Source organism: Hemicordylus capensis, chromosome 6 (assembly GCF_027244095.1).
Source record: "Hemicordylus capensis ecotype Gifberg chromosome 6, rHemCap1.1.pri, whole genome shotgun sequence".
NCBI classification, from domain to species: domain Eukaryota; kingdom Metazoa; phylum Chordata; class Lepidosauria; order Squamata; family Cordylidae; genus Hemicordylus; species Hemicordylus capensis.
The window spans coordinates 77,619,842-77,638,149 of record NC_069662.1 but is presented as its reverse complement, the minus strand read 5'-3'; the positions used below and the strand labels follow the sequence as shown (position 1 = coordinate 77,638,149).

At 42.5% G+C, this 18,308-nt stretch overlaps 1 protein-coding gene across 1 annotated transcript in view; it reads left to right on the top strand.

Moving 5' to 3' along the window:
- Positions 1-18,308, top strand: part of ABCA13 (ATP binding cassette subfamily A member 13) — a 293,809-nt gene that overhangs the window by 23,204 nt on the left and 252,297 nt on the right. The window contains exons 8-10 of the mRNA XM_053266156.1: positions 2,714-2,908; positions 3,812-3,976; positions 17,433-17,610. Of these exons, the coding sequence (XP_053122131.1) occupies positions 2,714-2,908; positions 3,812-3,976; positions 17,433-17,610 (538 nt within the window). The remainder of the gene's footprint in view (positions 1-2,713; positions 2,909-3,811; positions 3,977-17,432; positions 17,611-18,308) is intronic.

Here is an 18,308-nt window from a genome sequence, read left to right as displayed (position 1 = left end):
CTAATTCTAATTTTAGTTGGTTTGTGTTTGGTCCCTTGCTGCTTTGTCGATGAGAGAACTGGCATTGTTATTTGTTAATTTACTTAGCTAGCAATAAACAACAGATCCAGTAAGAAATAAATTTGGCAAGAAACTCGTAAGTATATCCTTTGGAATTATGTTGTGTTTCAAGACTGAATTTTTCAGTTATATCAACTCAGAGGACAGTGGGTGGAGTTATTAAAGAGTAAGAAAGCATAGGTCAGCCCAGTGGGGCAGTTATAGAGGCATATTTATTGGGAGCTGCAAAATGTTTCAGCATTTATATGGCTGTGGAAAATGGCCTAACCTAGTGGAATGATCAAAAAGTCCTGGTGCTTCTTGGGAGGGGGCAATTTGTGTTTCTCCTCTAAAATGACTGCTGGTCTTTCTTTTCCTCACACTACAAAACCATTTCAACAGAAACAATGAAATCGTTAACCCAGGTTCATGAAGGGTTGTCAATTTGTAATGATAAAAATACCTAGTCAGTGGGTGGTGCCGGGGAGTGTGAGAGTATCCTGGGGCAGGTTTTGACTGTTGAGCAGTGAACTCTCTATTTTTATTTTTATTTATTTATTTATTTCAATTTGAGTGAACTCTGGTAGATATTGGTAGTTCAAAGGCAAGAACCTGGCAGGATTTGGCAGTTTGGGGTAGATTCAATAGCAAAACATTATAAGCCCTCCACATGGCTTAAAATAAGTGTTTAACAAAACTCTTACTACCTAATACAAGGCAAAAATGCCAAATGGGAAAATACCTGATGGTTAGTTATTGATTGTCCCTAGGCTCTCTGAAGAATTTATATCTTTCAAATGGCAATTTGTGAAATGCTACATATTTTGAAAATATACAAGGTACATGTGTCTGTTTCCACTCCCCCCCCCCTTCCACTTGATCAAAGGCTACAAACAATGTATTCCCAAATTATTATCAATGGGAACAACAGAAGACTAAAAACACACCTTGGGAGTGTGACTTAGGCCCAAACCTCACATTATCATCAAGATGGATAAATGCAACTCTGTGTGGTCATTCACACAATCAGTGAGGCGGGTCTCATGAGCACAAAGACCCGCCTCCACAGGATTTGCGGGGAGAGCAGGCTAAGCCCGTTCTCCCCGCAGACGAGCAGGGCAGGAGCCCTGGGTGGCCAGATCGGCTGCCCACATGACTGCCGGCTGTGTGACAGAGCTGGTGGGTGCTGGGAGGATCGGGGGCTGCGTGGCCCCCAGAAGCTTCAGTATGCCCTGCGCAAGCACGCAGAGCATACTGGAGAGACCCCCAAGCTGGGAGGCTGCTTTTCAGCCTCCCGCTGGGGGTCTACTCATAAGTAGCCGTGGTGCGCAGCCACACCACGGCTACTCACGATTGCTTAGATCCAGTTTAAGTACCGGGCTACAGAAGTGGGTGACCCACTTGCGAACCACTGGGCTTGCAGCCGAGCCCGGTGGTTCACACGATGGGAGAAAATCGGGCTAGCCCGATTTTCTCCCATCGTGTGAATAGCCTCATAAACTGTGTTCTGCCTGGGTTTGGGAGCTGTGTGTGCTCTCAATTTTTGGTTGTGTGGAAGCAAGGTAAGGAGAAACCCTGGGTAGAAGTGACTGTGTGGAAGCAAGGTAGGAGGGAAAGCTACCCAGGTTTTCCTCCTACCTTGCTTCTACACAGTCACTTCTACCCAGGTTTTCCTCCTACCTTGCTTCTATACAACTGAAAATTGGGAGCAGACACAACTCCCAAACCCGGGTAGAACAAAGTTTTGTTTGTGGGAATGACCTCTGTCGCTTTTAAGTTTTTTCCAAACAGCAGCTGCAAGTGGGGTGAGGGTGGGGAATCTGGATTCGGACAATGGTGTAAGAGGAGAAGGGTTAACCCTTTCCATTTATGCTATTTTCTCAACAAAAATGCTTCCTTCTCTGAATCTGGTGTTTGCCTTGTAAGTAAAAATGTATGGGTACACTGTCTGCTTCTCCCCCCACCCCATTCTGCAGTCTCTAGTTTTGTACTCCCATAACATTTGTACCCAATTTTATATATTTGTATATTTGTCACAGCCAAGATCCAAGGAGTTACTTTAGATGGGTCTAGGAATTTGTGCACCCCCAGTGAGCTTCCCCATTGTTGCTTTTAAGAAGACCTTGAGCTGTTTCTCATGAGCAGTGAGAAACGGCAATAGGGTTTGTGGGGAGGAAGCCCTGAAGAGGTTGCCTCCCCACAGACAATTTGTTTACTGCCCTTTGGTGGTTGGATCACCCACCTAGATCAGCACCGGCTGCTGCCGGTAGCTCCAAGGATTGAGGTGACAGGATGCACCACCCTGCCCTGCCCCCCCCCCCCGGAGCTCCAATAATGGACTGTGTGAGTGCATGGTGCACTATGGGGACCCCCTCCCTTCCCCAGGTCTGCCAGCAGTGGCTGCAAGCAGCCACAGCTAATAAACGAGCAGCAAAGTGGAGGTAGGAGAGCATTCGCTCTCCTAACCCCGTTTTAAGGGGTGGCTCCGTAGGTGGGTTCACTGCTGTGGTGCTGCCGGGACTGGGCCTGATCCTGGCAGGTCACACGCACATGCAAAACTGGGCTGGACTCCCTTAGCCCAGTTTTGCATGCATGTGTGAATAGCCTCCTTGTGATTTAATTTCCACCTTCTCTTCAGATAGATTTAACTATATATCTACATGCATTGTGACAGTTTCTTTCCAGTGCCCTTGCAGCTGTTTTAGCTGGCAGATGTAACGTGGAAGCACTTAGCCCTTTACTGATGTTTCCAGCAGAGGACAAGACTCCTGCTGCCATCGAGGAACTTTGCTCTCTGCCCCCACAGCAATTGTACACCATGACTGTACTTCTCCTACAGAACCTGAATCTGCGCAACCTCATTTATAAGGTGAGCAGAGCCGGTGCTTACTTTCTTCAAGTTTTTGAAGGTGGACAGAAATTTGTAGGCAGAAAGTTGGGGAGTTAAAGAGATCACCCTGTTACCCAAAACGTTTTGTGGAGTTGCCACAGTTTTGCTTACAGTAAAATTCAAAGTAAATATGAGGCTCTTCCTTGTGCAAATCATTTGCAGACATTCCAGAGGCAGTCATGGGGGAGGGGAGTCCAGAAGGTGTCAATACTGAATTTTTTAGAGGGGAGTGGATTGATGAGGAATTCATACACCCCTAGATTAAAACTGGATGTTGCCTAAAGTGAAATTTGAAACAAATATGGAGGTTCCTGCTCAGGAAAAACATCAGTAACTGAAAAGCCAAAAACAGTTTCAGTTAAGAATAATGACATTTCTCAGGGGTTGGGAATGGGGTTACACTAAGCCCGTGTGCAGCTGTATAGATCTGTCATGGCCAGGATTCAAAGAATTACTTTAGATTAGTTCAATGGCTTATATATAGCCAGTGTGTTTTTTTCTACGATAAGCAGACTCCTATGGGACATCACATACTGCTTCGGAGAGCATGGGGCGTTAACCATTTACATAGTTCTTTGCAACCTGGCCCAAATGTGTACCCTACTCTTCCTTCAAGGGTAGTACACAGAGGATTCACCTATTTTATCATCACAACATGTGAGATGTTTGGCTAAAAATAGTAAATTGTCCACATCTGCACAGTAAGTTGGGGATCGAACCCATCTACTGAACTACACTGCCTCTGTATAAAAAATGGAAAATTTGCTTTGATTTCTTATGCTAGAATGGTTGTAAACAGTGCACAGAAAATGCTGAAAATGTATAACCTTTCAATATCTGAAAAGGATATATTTGGGGTAATGTTTTATTCTTTTCTTTAAGATCAAAATACCATCTGAAGTAGATGACTTACTCAACACTCTGTTGGATGTTGTTTCCAGCATCAGCTTGCTTCTAAATAAAGCTGAGCATGTCTTTGAAAATCTCCCCATATTCTTTCAAACTTTTAAAAGTGCGTCTCTGCTCGATATATCTTCTTTCCAATCGGTATGTGAGTGATCTTTATACAGCTATGTTTCTAATTAATGTTCAAGAGTAATTTTGTCAGGGCCTCATTTAAGGACATTTGTTAAATAATAATTAAAAGATCACCAGAAGCCATATTGTTCTGTCTAGATTACTGGATTATATTGATCTTTGCTATCTCTGGGGAAATGGATTAGATCCTATATATCCTACTACTTCTATTACTTGATCTCACTTCTCCAGTGTACTCATGGTAATCATTCTTGTCCAAAAGGTTCATTAAGTGCCAAGCTTAATTATCAGCAGAACACAATTATCAGCAGAATTCAATGACAAGTGAAGTTAGAGGCGCATTTACCACTGGACTTCTGGGACAAAGTCCAGGGCCTCAACACCCCATGGGAGCCCCCAAATCCTCTTTAGTCTATTCTGTTTCCTTGTTGTGCTGGTCATAGACTGTAATAAACCTTGAACCTCTTTAGACTGTCCCGAGCAGTATGGTTGCCATGTTGCACTGCATCATACCACTGGCCCATGCTACACCAGGAGGCTGAGCATGACCTCTCCTTTGGAGACAGTGTGGGGAGTGGGGGAAATACATATGTGGGATGGGAATATGTTAAGTTGCATGTTGAAATGTTTCTGCTAATGCATATTTGCATAAATGTACCTGTTGTATATTTTGACATTCTTGTGAGTGAGTTCAGCTGCTATTTGTGCCCTCAAGAACCCATGTGTGTGCAGTAAAAATACTGCATGTGTCACAGTGTGTGTGTATGTGTGGGTGGGTGGGGGGATGATGCTTAACTTGCAGTGAGAAGGAGGTGCCTCCAAAGCCCTTTAGGTCCATGCTCCAAAATCACCTAGGTGCACCTCAGAGTGAAGTTCTTGTTAGATGGTACCACTTCAGATTGTAGATGACAGCTCTTGATGATAGTTTGCATATGTGCCCTTATTAAAAATTCCCTGCACACAGGAAATTAGCTTGTTAGGGAGATCTCTGATTCTGACATAAGTGTACCACCCCTCCTGAAGCTGTGTGGATGCAGGCAGTTTGAGATGGTACAGTCCCAGGGAGGACTGTAGTACATATCGTTCTCCTGATTGTGTAGCTTGGCTCTGCAACATAATGATGGATATGTAATATACATATTTTGGGGGGCAGTTGCAAGAAAGCAAAGGATAAGGCTGCTTTCCCCTCCTCTTTAACTGTTTGTTTTCAAGCTCCATACCTTAATTGAATAGGCGATGGGTTTTTGTATAGCATATTTTTTGTCACTGGACCTACCCAAAGCTGTTGCGCTCTGTCTTCTGTCTTCATTCCTGGACCCATTTGGGGCTCTATTCAAGAGGGCTTTGCTCCAGGTCCCATCCAGGTACCAGTATGCTTTGAAAAGCTGGCAACTCTGTTCAAAGGTAATATAAGAAGTAGCTTACAGCAAGTATTGCCTTTAGGAACAGTTCTTAAACAAGAGATCTTAATCAAAGTTGGATATCGCAGGCTTTTCATTAATAATGTCTCAGCTCTGAGTGGGGGAAAACTCTAAAAGATAAGTCCATAAAAATAGCCTTAATGAGTCTGACATGCAATTCATCTGGATCCAGCAATGGCCGGGTTTGGATGCTTCAGAAGAAATATCACTTGGCATGAATAGAATGTTCTTTGCTACTCTTTTTGTATTTTTTTCCAGTTTCCCCCTGGGAAATTTATGCCTGTTTCTGTCATCTAGATTCCTCTATGAAAATCCTGGAGGGAAAAGTAATTCATTGATTTAGTAATTCAGTGACTATCTTTTGTTAATAAACTGTCCATGTGATCTTCTCAGAGGCCTTTCTATCTCCTTTTACTTTTTTATTTCCTTATGTATCTGTAGTAAGTTATTTGCCTTAATCTATTTCTGATTTTCCTTTCCTTGTTCTCATTATCAGGCTATAAAAAGGAAAAATTGACTAATGGCCCAATTATTTGAATCTCTATATACAAGCACAATAGCTCTTAGGATTGGTTGTGTCAGGAATCATTCCTCTGTAGCCCCCACCTGTTTGGAATGCAGGCTCATCTGACACCACTTGAGCTCCAGCTTCAAAGCTTTTCTTTCAAAGCTTGCAGCTTTTCCCTATAGAAGGAAAACAGGAAAAGACTGTGGGTAGACTAGTCAACAACTTCTGCTTGGAATCCCCTGTTGTTTGGTCTTCTCTGCTGGTCTGGTTTTATGCACCCCACCCCACCCACTGGCCTTACCTTGCATCTTCATTCAGTTCAATTCCTGAGTCAATCCTGTTCATTTATGTCCGCCTGTTCCAGCTGCATAGGGGGTTTGCTCATGACCAAGAGACATGCTATGGCTGGAAGCCCCCTTAACCACTGCACATGCCCACACTGGCCATGCCCCCTTTGATGGTATCACACACATACTGATGTTCAGGGCATGGCCAGGAGCAGGAAGGGCAGGTGCAATCCCCCCTAATCTGCTCCTATTTTGCATTCCCTTTGCCCCATTGGCTGGGTGTTCTTTCTCTAGAACATAAGAACTTCCCATCTGGATCAGGCCCAAGGCCCATCTGGTCCAGCATCCTGTTTCACAGAGTGGCCACCAGATGCTGCTAGAAGCTTACAGGTAGGAGGAGGCAGGAGTTGAGGGCTCTCCTTCACTTGAAGTGAGGGAAAGAATGAACACTCAGCTGGTGCAATGAACAGAGTGCCAGATAGAAGCAGATGAGAGGCTGCACCTCGCGCTCCCAGCCAGCGAATGGTTCATTCACTGGCTGGGTGTGGGAGGAGGACAAGGGGGCACCGTGGCAGCCCTAAGACACTGGCAGCTCACAGACATTTGTCCCCCCTTGCTAATGGACACTATTCCCCTGATCTGTTCCATGCTTGCCTGCCAGTATAATTCTGCCCACATATCCCCCTTTTCTCCTGATCCAACTATGCTTCTCATAATCTGGCTTGCCCCTGATAGAGTGGCACAAAGCCTGTAAAGCACTGAGGATACCAGTCTCTAGCACGGACAGTAGTTTTTTCTAGGGATGTGCATAAGCCGGTTCAGCTCCCCTTCCGAGGGTGCTGGTGTTTGAACTGGCTCAGCAGGTGGGGAGTGGTTCCTTTAAAAAGCAGGTAAAGAGCTCCTTACGTGCTCGTCCCCACCCTGTCACAGTTCTGCAACACCATGATGACCACGCAAATGGCTGTCACACATGTGCACCGGCCATGTGCATGACAACGCTGTGCAGAGGCTGCAGGGAGTTTTTGAGTGTTGTTGAGAGTGGGTGCCATCGCCAGAACAGCGGCAGGGCTTCTTACCTACTTTTTAAGGGGACTGCTTCCTGCACCACTGCCAGCTGCTCCTAGCTGCTTGTGCACATTCCTAGCCCTTTCCTCCTTTCCCCTCACATGGAAAGTGTTAATGCTGTTGTGAACGGGGAGCAGGGTTGGCGACACACATGGAGTGCAGCATCCTGATGGAACTGCAATCTCTGGAGCATCTCCTTGTCTGGAGATTTGCACAGTGAATGAATGAAGTACTTTTCTGCTTCATTCAGTCTATCCCACTTGCCAAACAAACATTTTTTTAAAAAATGCTTTCACCTTATGAGGTGCATAAGAAAGCTTTGTGTCATGGCAGCTAAATAAGAGGAGGACTTATTTGTACTGCAAATGTATATTGGTTTTATACTACTTCAGCCATCAAGAATCCTGGGAATTTTCATTTGGTGAAGGTGTTTAGGATATTTCATTAGAGATCCCTAGTCTCTCTTCACAGAAATATATGTCCCAGGGTTTGTTGGGGAGTGGGAGTTAACATTAAATCACTTGAAATCTATAGACTAGGCTTGCCCGCATAAAACCAGATTGCTGGTCTGTAATCCCTATCCTACTTGTTCCAGAGTATCCCCATAAAGCAAGTGGAGCAATTGTTAAAACAGTGGGCCAGTTTGAAGTTAAAGGCTACACATAGTGGAGGAATTGAAGCATTGAACGTGTAATTCTCATGTTAAATCTAGAAAATGACTAGGTGGTTCAAGCTGAAAACCCTAAGCAAATATAATATTCAAACATGGATGACCAGTGAACCCTAGAGATGGGACAAACAAAACTCAATGGGCATGCTTTGGTTCTCCTATTGAATATACTGTCTTCTGTAAACATATCTGAGCCAGCCCCCCCCACGTGGTTTGAGGGTTGATAACAAAACTGTGTTTTGCAAAACAGAAGAGCCTTTGCCCTTTGAATAGTTTGTTTACTTGTATGATAATCCATATTGGCCTGCCTTGCAGCCTCTAGTAAATTTATATTACTAAATGGCATAAATAGCTCATGGGCATATGTACATTTTCTTTTTCTAAAATGCTTTCCGTTTCCCTTCTGTGTTCTTGCTGCTGGGATTTAATCTAGTGATAGCTGGGAGCAAATTTCCAATTTAGTAGATGGCCAAGTAGAATCTGTTTCCCTCCCCCTCCCACCCTGATATAAGAAATTAAATTGATGGGCTACAATATATCCCCTGGGCCAAGTCTTATGATTCAGGCAATTGGTTCTCTCTGCTTTAGCTACCTGTGTGAGGACTGTATGTCACTTTCTTAGTACTGCCCTGACATTTGGCTAGGTTTGAGTTTTGGATTAAAATGGATGGATTTGCAGGAGCTGAAGCATGTCTTGAATACTTGACTCAGCTGCAAAGAATTCAGCGTTGCTTTATCAAAACAAGAGAGGAGTTTTTAGCTCACCAACCTATGTGATTTGTGAATCTGCTGTGGAGCAAGGGTACTTGAAGTCTTTTTCCAGTCCTCTGAATTCACTGCAAATAATTGACCAATATGCTATTATGAGTGTAGTCATCTGGCAACTTTTCCTCTACAGAGCACCATCTCCAGAACTGTGGTTGTGTTGGAAGAGCCTTCACTAGAAAGTGGGTAGATGAGAAACAACAGGCAAATAAATACAGCCTTATGTTTAAAGAGTTATGTTGCTTTAATTTATGAAATAAGTTTGATAAAATTAAAACTACGGAATAAGTTTCCAAGTGCTTCTTGATAATCTCATTGTACTAATTGGATAGAGCACTGGAAGTTGAAAGCAGGTTTCTTTCCTATTGGTAGCAAGTTTGGGAAGAATAATATTTGCACATGTTCCTTATATCTATGTAAGTAAAGGGGGTAATGACATTAGGCTGTTTTGGATTATATACCCTGCCATTGTTCAAAGAGGAGCAGGGGCACGCCAAGATTTTCCCTCCACATAGCCATGTGGGGAAAGAAAGTCTGAATCAGCCCTAATCAAACAAGATATATAGTTTTAATGTAGTATACCATAAGGTTCTACACACAATCCATATGTAGATCCAAAAGTGGTTCTGCAAGGAAAGCGGGCTTGACCAGCTCTCCCCGCAGACAATCAATGACACTTCCCTGGTCAGATCATCTGCCCAGATGAGCATCCAGCAGCTCCAGGGAGCGGGCAAAGGGAAGCACCGCTGTGTGGCGCCCTGCCCCCTGGAGTCCCGGTAAGGCACTGCACAAGTGCATGGTGCATTCCTGTGGTCCCGCCTCCCCAAGTGTGTCCGCTGAAGCTGCAAGCAGCCATGGCAGACACACAACCAAAAAAAAAAAAAATAGAGTTAGCAGAGTGCTTGTTCCACTAACCTAATTTAAGGGACAGGGCATTTAGGTGGGCTTGCTGCTGGGTGCTGTGCAGCTCCACAAGCAGCAGAAACCGGGCTGGGCTCCCTTATCCCAGTTTCTGCTGCTCATGAGAATCACTTCCATGAGTTCCCAATAGGTCATCTTGTTGGACTAAAACTCCCATAATCCCCAGACAGAATGGCTTTGGCCAACGACATCTGGGGACCTATGATTGGTAAACTCCTGTAGAATACCAACTGTTGAACTAGGATCGGTTTGCATGTCCCACACTCATGTGACAGTGTGGGGAGTAGAGATACCCTCCTGCTTCTTTCCCCAGTCCCAAAGCATATTGTCCACACTGGCCCTTAGATCTGACTTACACTCAGCGGCTTGTTTCCTCTCTTTTTTGAGGAAACCACTCAAAATTACCAGGACCTGTAATTCTGTTAGCAGGGCTATAGATCTCTAACAAATAATGTTTGTCCCTCACCAAACTATAATTCTGTGAGGGGAAGCCATGCCAGTTACAGTGGTTCAACAATGATATAAGTTTGTAATGTAGTTATGCCGTTATTATTGTTGTTGTTTAATGAAGGCTGAACATTCAGGGAAGAGGCCTGGAATATCTTTCAGAGTGGGGCTCTTTGAAACCCTTTGAAATTAATTAGGACTGCAAGTCTTAATTTGATTTATTTTTGAAGGCCAGTTTTAATCAGTAGGAGCATAGTTTAATTTGTGGGGTTGTGTATTAAGGCCACACCTTTGTGTTTTGAGATTATTTGGTTTTAGTGTGTCACTAGGAATGGCAAGACAGCATTAAAGGTAGTCTGTCCTTAGAAAAAATGGAAACTTTTGGTTATTTAATTGTGAATTATCTTACAGTTCCTTCAATGATCTGGTTCAGATATAATGACAAACTATGCTTTGCTGTTATATACAGGTGAAACTCGGAAAATTAGAATATCGTGCAAAAGTCCATTAATTTCAGTAATGCAATTAAAAGGTGAAACTGATATATGAGACAGACGCATTACATGCAAAGCGAGATAAGTCAAGCCTTAATTTGTTATAATTGTGATGATCATGGCGTACAGCTCATGAAAACCCCAAATCCACAATCTCAGAAAATTAGAATATTACATGGAACCAAGAAGACAAGGATTGAAGAATAGAACAATATCGGACCTCTGAAAAGTATAAGCATGCGTATGTATTCAGTACTTGGTTTGGGTACCTTTTGCAGCAATTACTGCCTCAATGCGGCGTGGCATGGATGCTATCAGCTTGTGGCACTGATGAGGTATTATGGAAGACCAGGATGCTTCATTAGCGGCCTTCAGCAATTCTGCATTGTTTGGTCTCATGTCTCTCATCCTTCTCTTGGCAATGCCCCATAGATTCTCTATGGGGTCAGGTCAGGCGAGTTTGCTGGCCAATTACACTGTATACTTTTCAGAGGTCCGATATTGTTCTATTCTTCAATCCTTGTCTTCTTGGTTCCATGTAATATTCTAATTTTCTGAGATTGTGGATTTGGGGTTTTCATGAGCTGTACGCCATGATCATCACAATTATAACAAATTAAGGCTTGACTTATCTCGCTTTGCATGTAATGCGTCTGTCTCATATATCAGTTTCACCTTTTAATTTGCATTACTGAAATTAATGGACTTTTGCACAATATTCTAATTTTCCAAGTTTCACCTGTACATAAGAAGGTGCAACACTTGGGTTTGCACACTCCTCCTATCCTCTTCCCTTTTCTCCTCCATGTACTAGGTGAGAAGTGAAAAGCTTCCATTTGTAATTTATAACAGATTTGCAGTTGCTCATTTTGTCCAAATATAATAAACTCTGGTTTGATATCCTGGTTTGTTAACTAAAATCATAGTTAGTTAACAAATCAGGATATCAAACCAGGATCTGATCCTGGATTTATAGCCTAGTTTAGTAATTTTCCAATTATAATATGCTCCCCCCACTTTAATAACAGCCACCATAAATATTTGCCTTGGTCCATGGTGCATATATTTATGGAGATAAACATTTTAGGGGGAAAGGGGGGTATTTTTACAAGCAAAACCTGCTTCACAGAGCTGCTTCTTTCTTTGCTTCTTAGCCATGTGCTCCTACCCTCTCCTTTCCCTGAACCAACAGGCTCAAATCAGCACTGGATGATTGGACAATCATTCCAGTCAGTGATCTGCCTGTCTTCCCATCTCTATCTACTGGTTACTGTAGAATATAAGTGCAAGCAGTTCTGAACCCTGCCTGCAAGAAAATTGTTTCCTGCTTCCTGCCAAGGCTAGTTATAGAATTTGTACTAACTAGGAGTAGTTCTCCTTGTCCAGGCAACTCAGGGGCAAAAAAAGGGGAAAGAGAAACAGATCCAAGTTTGGTGGTGCATGTAAGAAATGGAAGCAATAGCTTTCCTCCATTTTCTTTTAAAGCATGCTTAAAATACATGGGGGTCTACTATTATTGGAAAAGTATGGGTATGTTCCTGTATTTGGACTAAATGATAAACTGAGAGTTGCAGCAAACTGGGAATGGAACCTTTAAGCTTCTTTCCCTCACACACAGAGGAGGGAAGGGAGTGAGCTCAGGGCTCATAACAGTTTGTGCAGATAATGGTTCATCATTGTGTCTGAACTGGGCCAGCATCTCAAAATGGAAGCTATTTTGAGCCCTGTTCACATATTCTGTTCAACACACCTACAATCTCTGTACAGTGTAGGCATGTATAGATTTGTATGTACATACCATTAATTACATGATAGGGCAGTTCACATGATCATGAACTGGCTGGACAAGTGTCCTACGCAGCGTTAGGAGCTGTGCAAATTCCTGATTTTATTTTAATTTTTGGTCATATGTGAGTTAAAAGCAAAGCTGGAGGAGGGGAAAGTGATCATATGAGAAGCTCTGATGGCAGCATCCTACCCAGCACTTTTACCCAGAATATCACCCAAGGAAGGAGGAAATGCCATTGGAGCCTGTACCTGCCTCCCTCACAATCACTTTCTCCTCCTCTGATCTAGCTTTTAACTCATACACGGCCAAAAACCAGGAGCGCACACAGCTCCCAAAGCTGGATAGGACACTTGTCTTAACCAGTTCATGATCATGTAAACTGCCTGTTATCAGGGCCGGATTAAGGACAACTGATGCCCTAAGCACAGCCCAACAATGGTGCCCCCCCTTGGCCCCCTCCATTGCTTAACTGACAAGACATTAAGACTCAAGCAAATTAGTTACATATACCTTAATATTTATTTAAATTTTTAAATGTTTTCTTCTAGATTTTTTAAGGTAAAACAAAAGAGTTCCACTGCCTATAATTTCATATAAATAGCCGCAACAGAAGGAATGATTGAGAAAAATATTTCATCTTCAAGGTCAGACATCATAACATACGACCATCTTTTACATGAAGTTTTATCAATATTTTGTACTGCTCTTTACAGTAATCTCGCAAATCAATGACTTTTTACTTCAGATACATAGTTTAGTAGTTTCTCAAAACTTTAGTCACTCACCGAGCCAAAGAAAACATTTTTTTAACAATGCAGAGTAAAATTGAACATGGCAGATAAAAACAATTAGAAAAATTGACTAAAGTTGAGTGTGGCAGTTAAATGTAAGGTGGCAAAAGAAATGCAAGGTGACAATAAGGGAAGCAAAAGGAGAGTTTGAGGAACTTTTAGCTAAAAGTATCAAGGGGAATAATAAAAACTCCTTTAAATACATCAGAAGCAGGAAACCTGCTAGGAAGGCTGTTGGACCATTAGATAATGAGGGAGTGAAAGGGATTATTAAGGAGGATATGGAAGTTGCAGAGAAGCTCAATGAGTTCGTTATGTCCATCTTCACAGCAGAGGATACTGAGCATATATCTGTTCCTGAACCATACTTTTCAGAGATGGAGGCTAAAGAACCAAGTCAGATAGAAGTGACAAGAGATGATGTTCTAAACTGTCTGGAAAATCTGAAAAGTAACAAATCACCAGGGCCGGATGGTATCCATCCAAGAGTCCTCCAAGAACTCAAATGTGAAACTGCCAACGTTGCCAAAATATATAACTTATCCCTGCAATCAGACTCTGTACCGGAGGACTGGAAAGTAGCAAATGTAACACCAATTTTCAAGGGTGATCCAGGAAATTACAGGCCGGTTAGCTTAACGTCCGTTCCAGACAAATTGATAGAAAGCATCCTCAAGGAAAAAATGGTAAAGCACATAGAACAACAGGCCCTGCTGGGGGAGAACCAGCATGGCTTCTGCAAAAGTAAATCTTGCCTCACGAACCTTTTGGAGTTCTTTGAGAATGTCAACAAGTGTGTGGATAAAGGTGATCCAGCTGACATAGTATACCTGGACTTCCAAAAAGCTTTTCACAAAGTTCCTCATCAAAGACTCCTGAGGAAACTTAGCGGTCATAGGATAAGGGGACAAGTACATGCGTGAATTACTAACTGGTTGAAAGACAGGAAACAGAGGGTAGGGATAAAAGGAGAGTTTTCACAATGGAGGGAAGTAAGAAGTGGGGTCCCCCAGGGATCTGTACTGAGACTGGTGCTTTTTAATGTATTAATTAATGATCTAGAATGAATTCATAAATGATCTAGGGGTAAGCAGCGAGGTGGCCAAATTTGCAGATGATACCAAACTCTTTCGCGTAGTGAAATCCAAAACTGATTGTGAGGAGCTCCAAAAGGATCTCTCCAAACTGGAGGCGTGGGCAACAAAATGGCAAATGTGGTTCAATGTTGGCAAGTGTAAAGTGATTCACATTGGGACAAAAAGACCCAACTTCAAGTATACGCAGATGGGATCCGAGCTGTTGGTGACTGACCAGGAGAGGGATCTTGGGGCCATGGTGGACAGCTCGTTGAAAGTGTTGACTCAATGTGCGGGAGCTGTGAAAAAGCCCAATTCCATGCTAGGGATCATTAGGAAGGGGATTTAAAATAAAACTGCTAATATTATAAAGCTCTTATACAAAATGATGGTGCGGCCACACCTGGAGTACTGCTTACAATTCTGGTCACCACATCTAAAAAAGGACATTGTAGAACTCGTAAAGGTGCAGAAGAGGGCAACCAAGATAATCAGGGGCCCAGAGTACCTTTCTTATGAGGCAAGACTACAACACCTGGGGCTTTTTAGTTTAGAAAAAAGACGACTGCAAGGAGACATGATAGAGATCTATAAAATCATGCACAGTGTGGAGAAAGTGGATAGAGAGAAATTCTTCTCCCTCTCACTTTATTTTTTTATTTATTTACACAGTCAGGCAGGTGTTATTGACTGGTTTGTTTTATCCAGACATCGAGTCCTTCCCAAGGACCTGGGATGGCTGAATTTTATTGTCAATGTTGTTGCTGTTGTTATAGATATCGCCACAGAATATAGGCTGTTCCCAGTAAAGCTGCTTTTTGTAATTGGCTGATGGTGATTTCTGTGGCCCCTATGGTGTCGAGGTGCTCTTCAAATTGTTTTGGAACTGCACCCGGGGCGCCAATTACCACTGGGATTATTTTGGTCTTTTTCTGCCACAGCCTTTCAATTTCAATTTGTAGATCTTTGTATTTTGTGATTTTTTCTATTTCTTTTTCTTCTATTCTGCTATCCCCGGTATTGCTATGTCGATTATTTTGAGTTGTTTTTCTTCCTTCTCGACTACAGTTATATCTGGTGTATTGTGTGGCAGATGTTTGTCTGTTTGTAGTCAGAAGCTCCATAATATTTTTACATCTTCATTTTCTTCAACTTTTTCAATTTTATGGTCCCACCAATGTTTGGCTACAGGTAGCTTGTATTTTTTGCAGATGTTCCAGTGGATCATCCCTGCTACCTTGTCATGCCTTTGTTTGTAGTAGTAGTAGTAGTAGTAGTAGTTATTATTATTATTATTATTATTATTATTACATTTATATCCCACTCTTCCTCCAAGGAGCCCAGAGTGGTGTACTACATACTTGAGTTTCTCTTTCACAACAACCCTGTGAAGTAGGTTAGGCTGAGAGAGAAGTGACTGGCCCAGAGTCACCCAGCTAGTTTCATGGCTGAATGGGGATTTGAACTCGGATCTCCCCGGTCCTATTGCAGCACTCTAATCACTACACCACGCTGGCTCTCACATAACACTAGAACCAGGGGTCATCCCATGAAATGGACTGCCAGGAAATCTAGGACCAACAAACAGAAGTACTTTTTCACACAACGCATAATCAACTTGTGGGATACTCTGCCACAAGATGTGGTGACAGCCAACAGTCTGGATGGCTTTAAGAGGGGTTTGGATAACTTCATGGAGGAGAGCTCTATCATCGGCTACTGGTTGGAGGGCTGTAGGCCACCTCCGGCCTCAAAGACAGGATGCCTCTGAGTTCTAGTTGCAGGGGAGTAACAGCAGGGCATAGCTTCAACTCCTGCCTGTAGGCTCCTAGTGGCATCTGGTGGGCCACTGTGTGAAACAGGATGCTGGACTAGATGGGCCTTGGGCCTGATCGAACAGGGCTGTTCTTATGTTTAGAGAAAGAGTTAAGGGCATGATAGCTAGGGGGAAGACTCTGTGGTGCCCCCCTTCCCTTGATGCCCTAAGTACATGCTTGTTTTGCCTTATGGTTAATCCAGGGCTGCCTGTTATGTTCAGTGCATGTTTAGGTCAGTCATGCATTATGCAAACTGCCATTCATGCACTGCGTTAAACCTCCTATTTGTACCCTTCATTTGAGGGGGCCTGTACTCAGATTTACTTTTACCATGAAAGTATGCACAATCATTCACACAAAAATAGCTATATGTGTTAAGACACCTGTATGCATGTACAACATAATACATGAGTAGGGCTTTGGTGTTTAGAAAACATGCAAATTTATTTAAATTCAAGTGATGGATTAACCATCTACACATTCTTTAATTGGCTAACAGTCCTAAAAATAATCTATCTTGTACAGACAAATTTTCAGTGAACTTAGGCCTTTGATTTTTTAAATCTGTGGTTCAAGAACACAATTTTCAATCTCAGTTCGGCTTGTATGAAAAATGGTAATGCATGCTTTTCAATCTGATTTCCCTAAAATTATCATTCTCTTTGCTGCCCGGACATCAAAACACAACTTTTCATATAGGTTAAATTCATGCATTATACAAACTGTCATTCATGCACTGCATTAAGCCATTAAGGCCATAATACCTTCCTTAGTACAAGTGGCCCATTTTATTCATGGGGATTCCATTCCTGCCTATTTCTGTGGGTGCAGGGTTTGCAGGGTTAGGTTCCCGAGCACACGGAAGTGTGCTGAAAATCACAAGAAAAAGCAGAGGAGCAGCAGAAATAAGCACAGTACCTTCTTCTCCAATTCTTTTCTCCAGCAATGCCCCCCCCCAACTTCCAAATCCTTGAATTTTCATTCTTTTTTAAAGCTTTCTTTATTAGAAAAGAGCCATGCAATGGCTCAGTATTACAAAATGGCAGCAGGAAATTACATCAGAAGTCAGTTTCAGCTACTCAGAAACTGTGGATAGGTCAAAATGACTCTACTTTCACCCCACAAACAAAGAAACTGCATCCCTATGACCCAACTGAGGATATGTGAAACCGTGAATAACAAGGATGAGTAACCTGTACAATAATTATCATAAGGACCGAAAAGAACACAGTGTTTTGGGTTTTTGTAGGCAGTTTCCACATTGTCATGTTATTGACCTCTTTGGATATAGTAAGGAGGAAGACATTTGAGCTGTCAATGTAGCCATGACAATTTGAAATTGGATGACAATTCAAAGCAGGGCAATAGTGAAGCTTTGTATTGATTTTCTATATCATGACAAATTGTATTCCAGATCTTCCAAAGTGGGCAGCCTAGAAGCCTTGCTGCTGGTTCCTTGCAGTCAGTCCTTAAGGCAGTGTGTAAAGAAGAATCCTCCTTCTTCAGCAACACAAATATGTTCATTGATATGCCTAGAATCACAGAGGTTTTGGAGGAAGATATGGCAAAATTCAGCATTCCTGAAGACACATGTAAGAACAACAGGAATTGTCTACATGTACAGTTACACAAATTTCTGTGCTGCATGTTTGTAGAGATTTCTAAAATGTTGCCTTCTAAATAAGAGGTTTTATATTCAATCAATTATCTTTATTATGGTTATAGACCAGCATAAAATACAGGGGGTGATTTCACTGTGCAACGTATAATGCATAATGATACATTAAAAGGCCTAAGGAAACATTAGAAAGCTAAACACATAAAAGGGCATAAAATAACATAAAAAGGCATAAAAGACATACAAATGGTAAAACGAGATAAAAGGCACAGAAGGGGGTAATTGCATAAAAGCCTAAGTGATAAATACAGCAAGACTATATAACCATATATTAAAAACACAAAAAGGTGGGAGGACCATAAGTCTTTCGGGTGGTGTGCTGTGTTGGATCAACACATTGTAGCATGCAGGAGCTAGCAGAAGGTCATCTAGGGCTGCTTACCAATGTCCAGCAGATTTTGGATGCTGCCACACAGAACCTAGCAACGCTGTATGTAATAGCAGGCTTAGAGTCAGAAAGCAGTAAAGAGGCATAGAAGTGGCTCAAATGTCCTGGGTACTTGCATAGCAATGGGTGGATAAAGGAAGAGCAAATGTCTCTGTAATACAAACAGTGAAGTAGGACATGCATAGTTGTTTCAATCTGCCCTGTGCCGCAGGGGCATTGTCGCT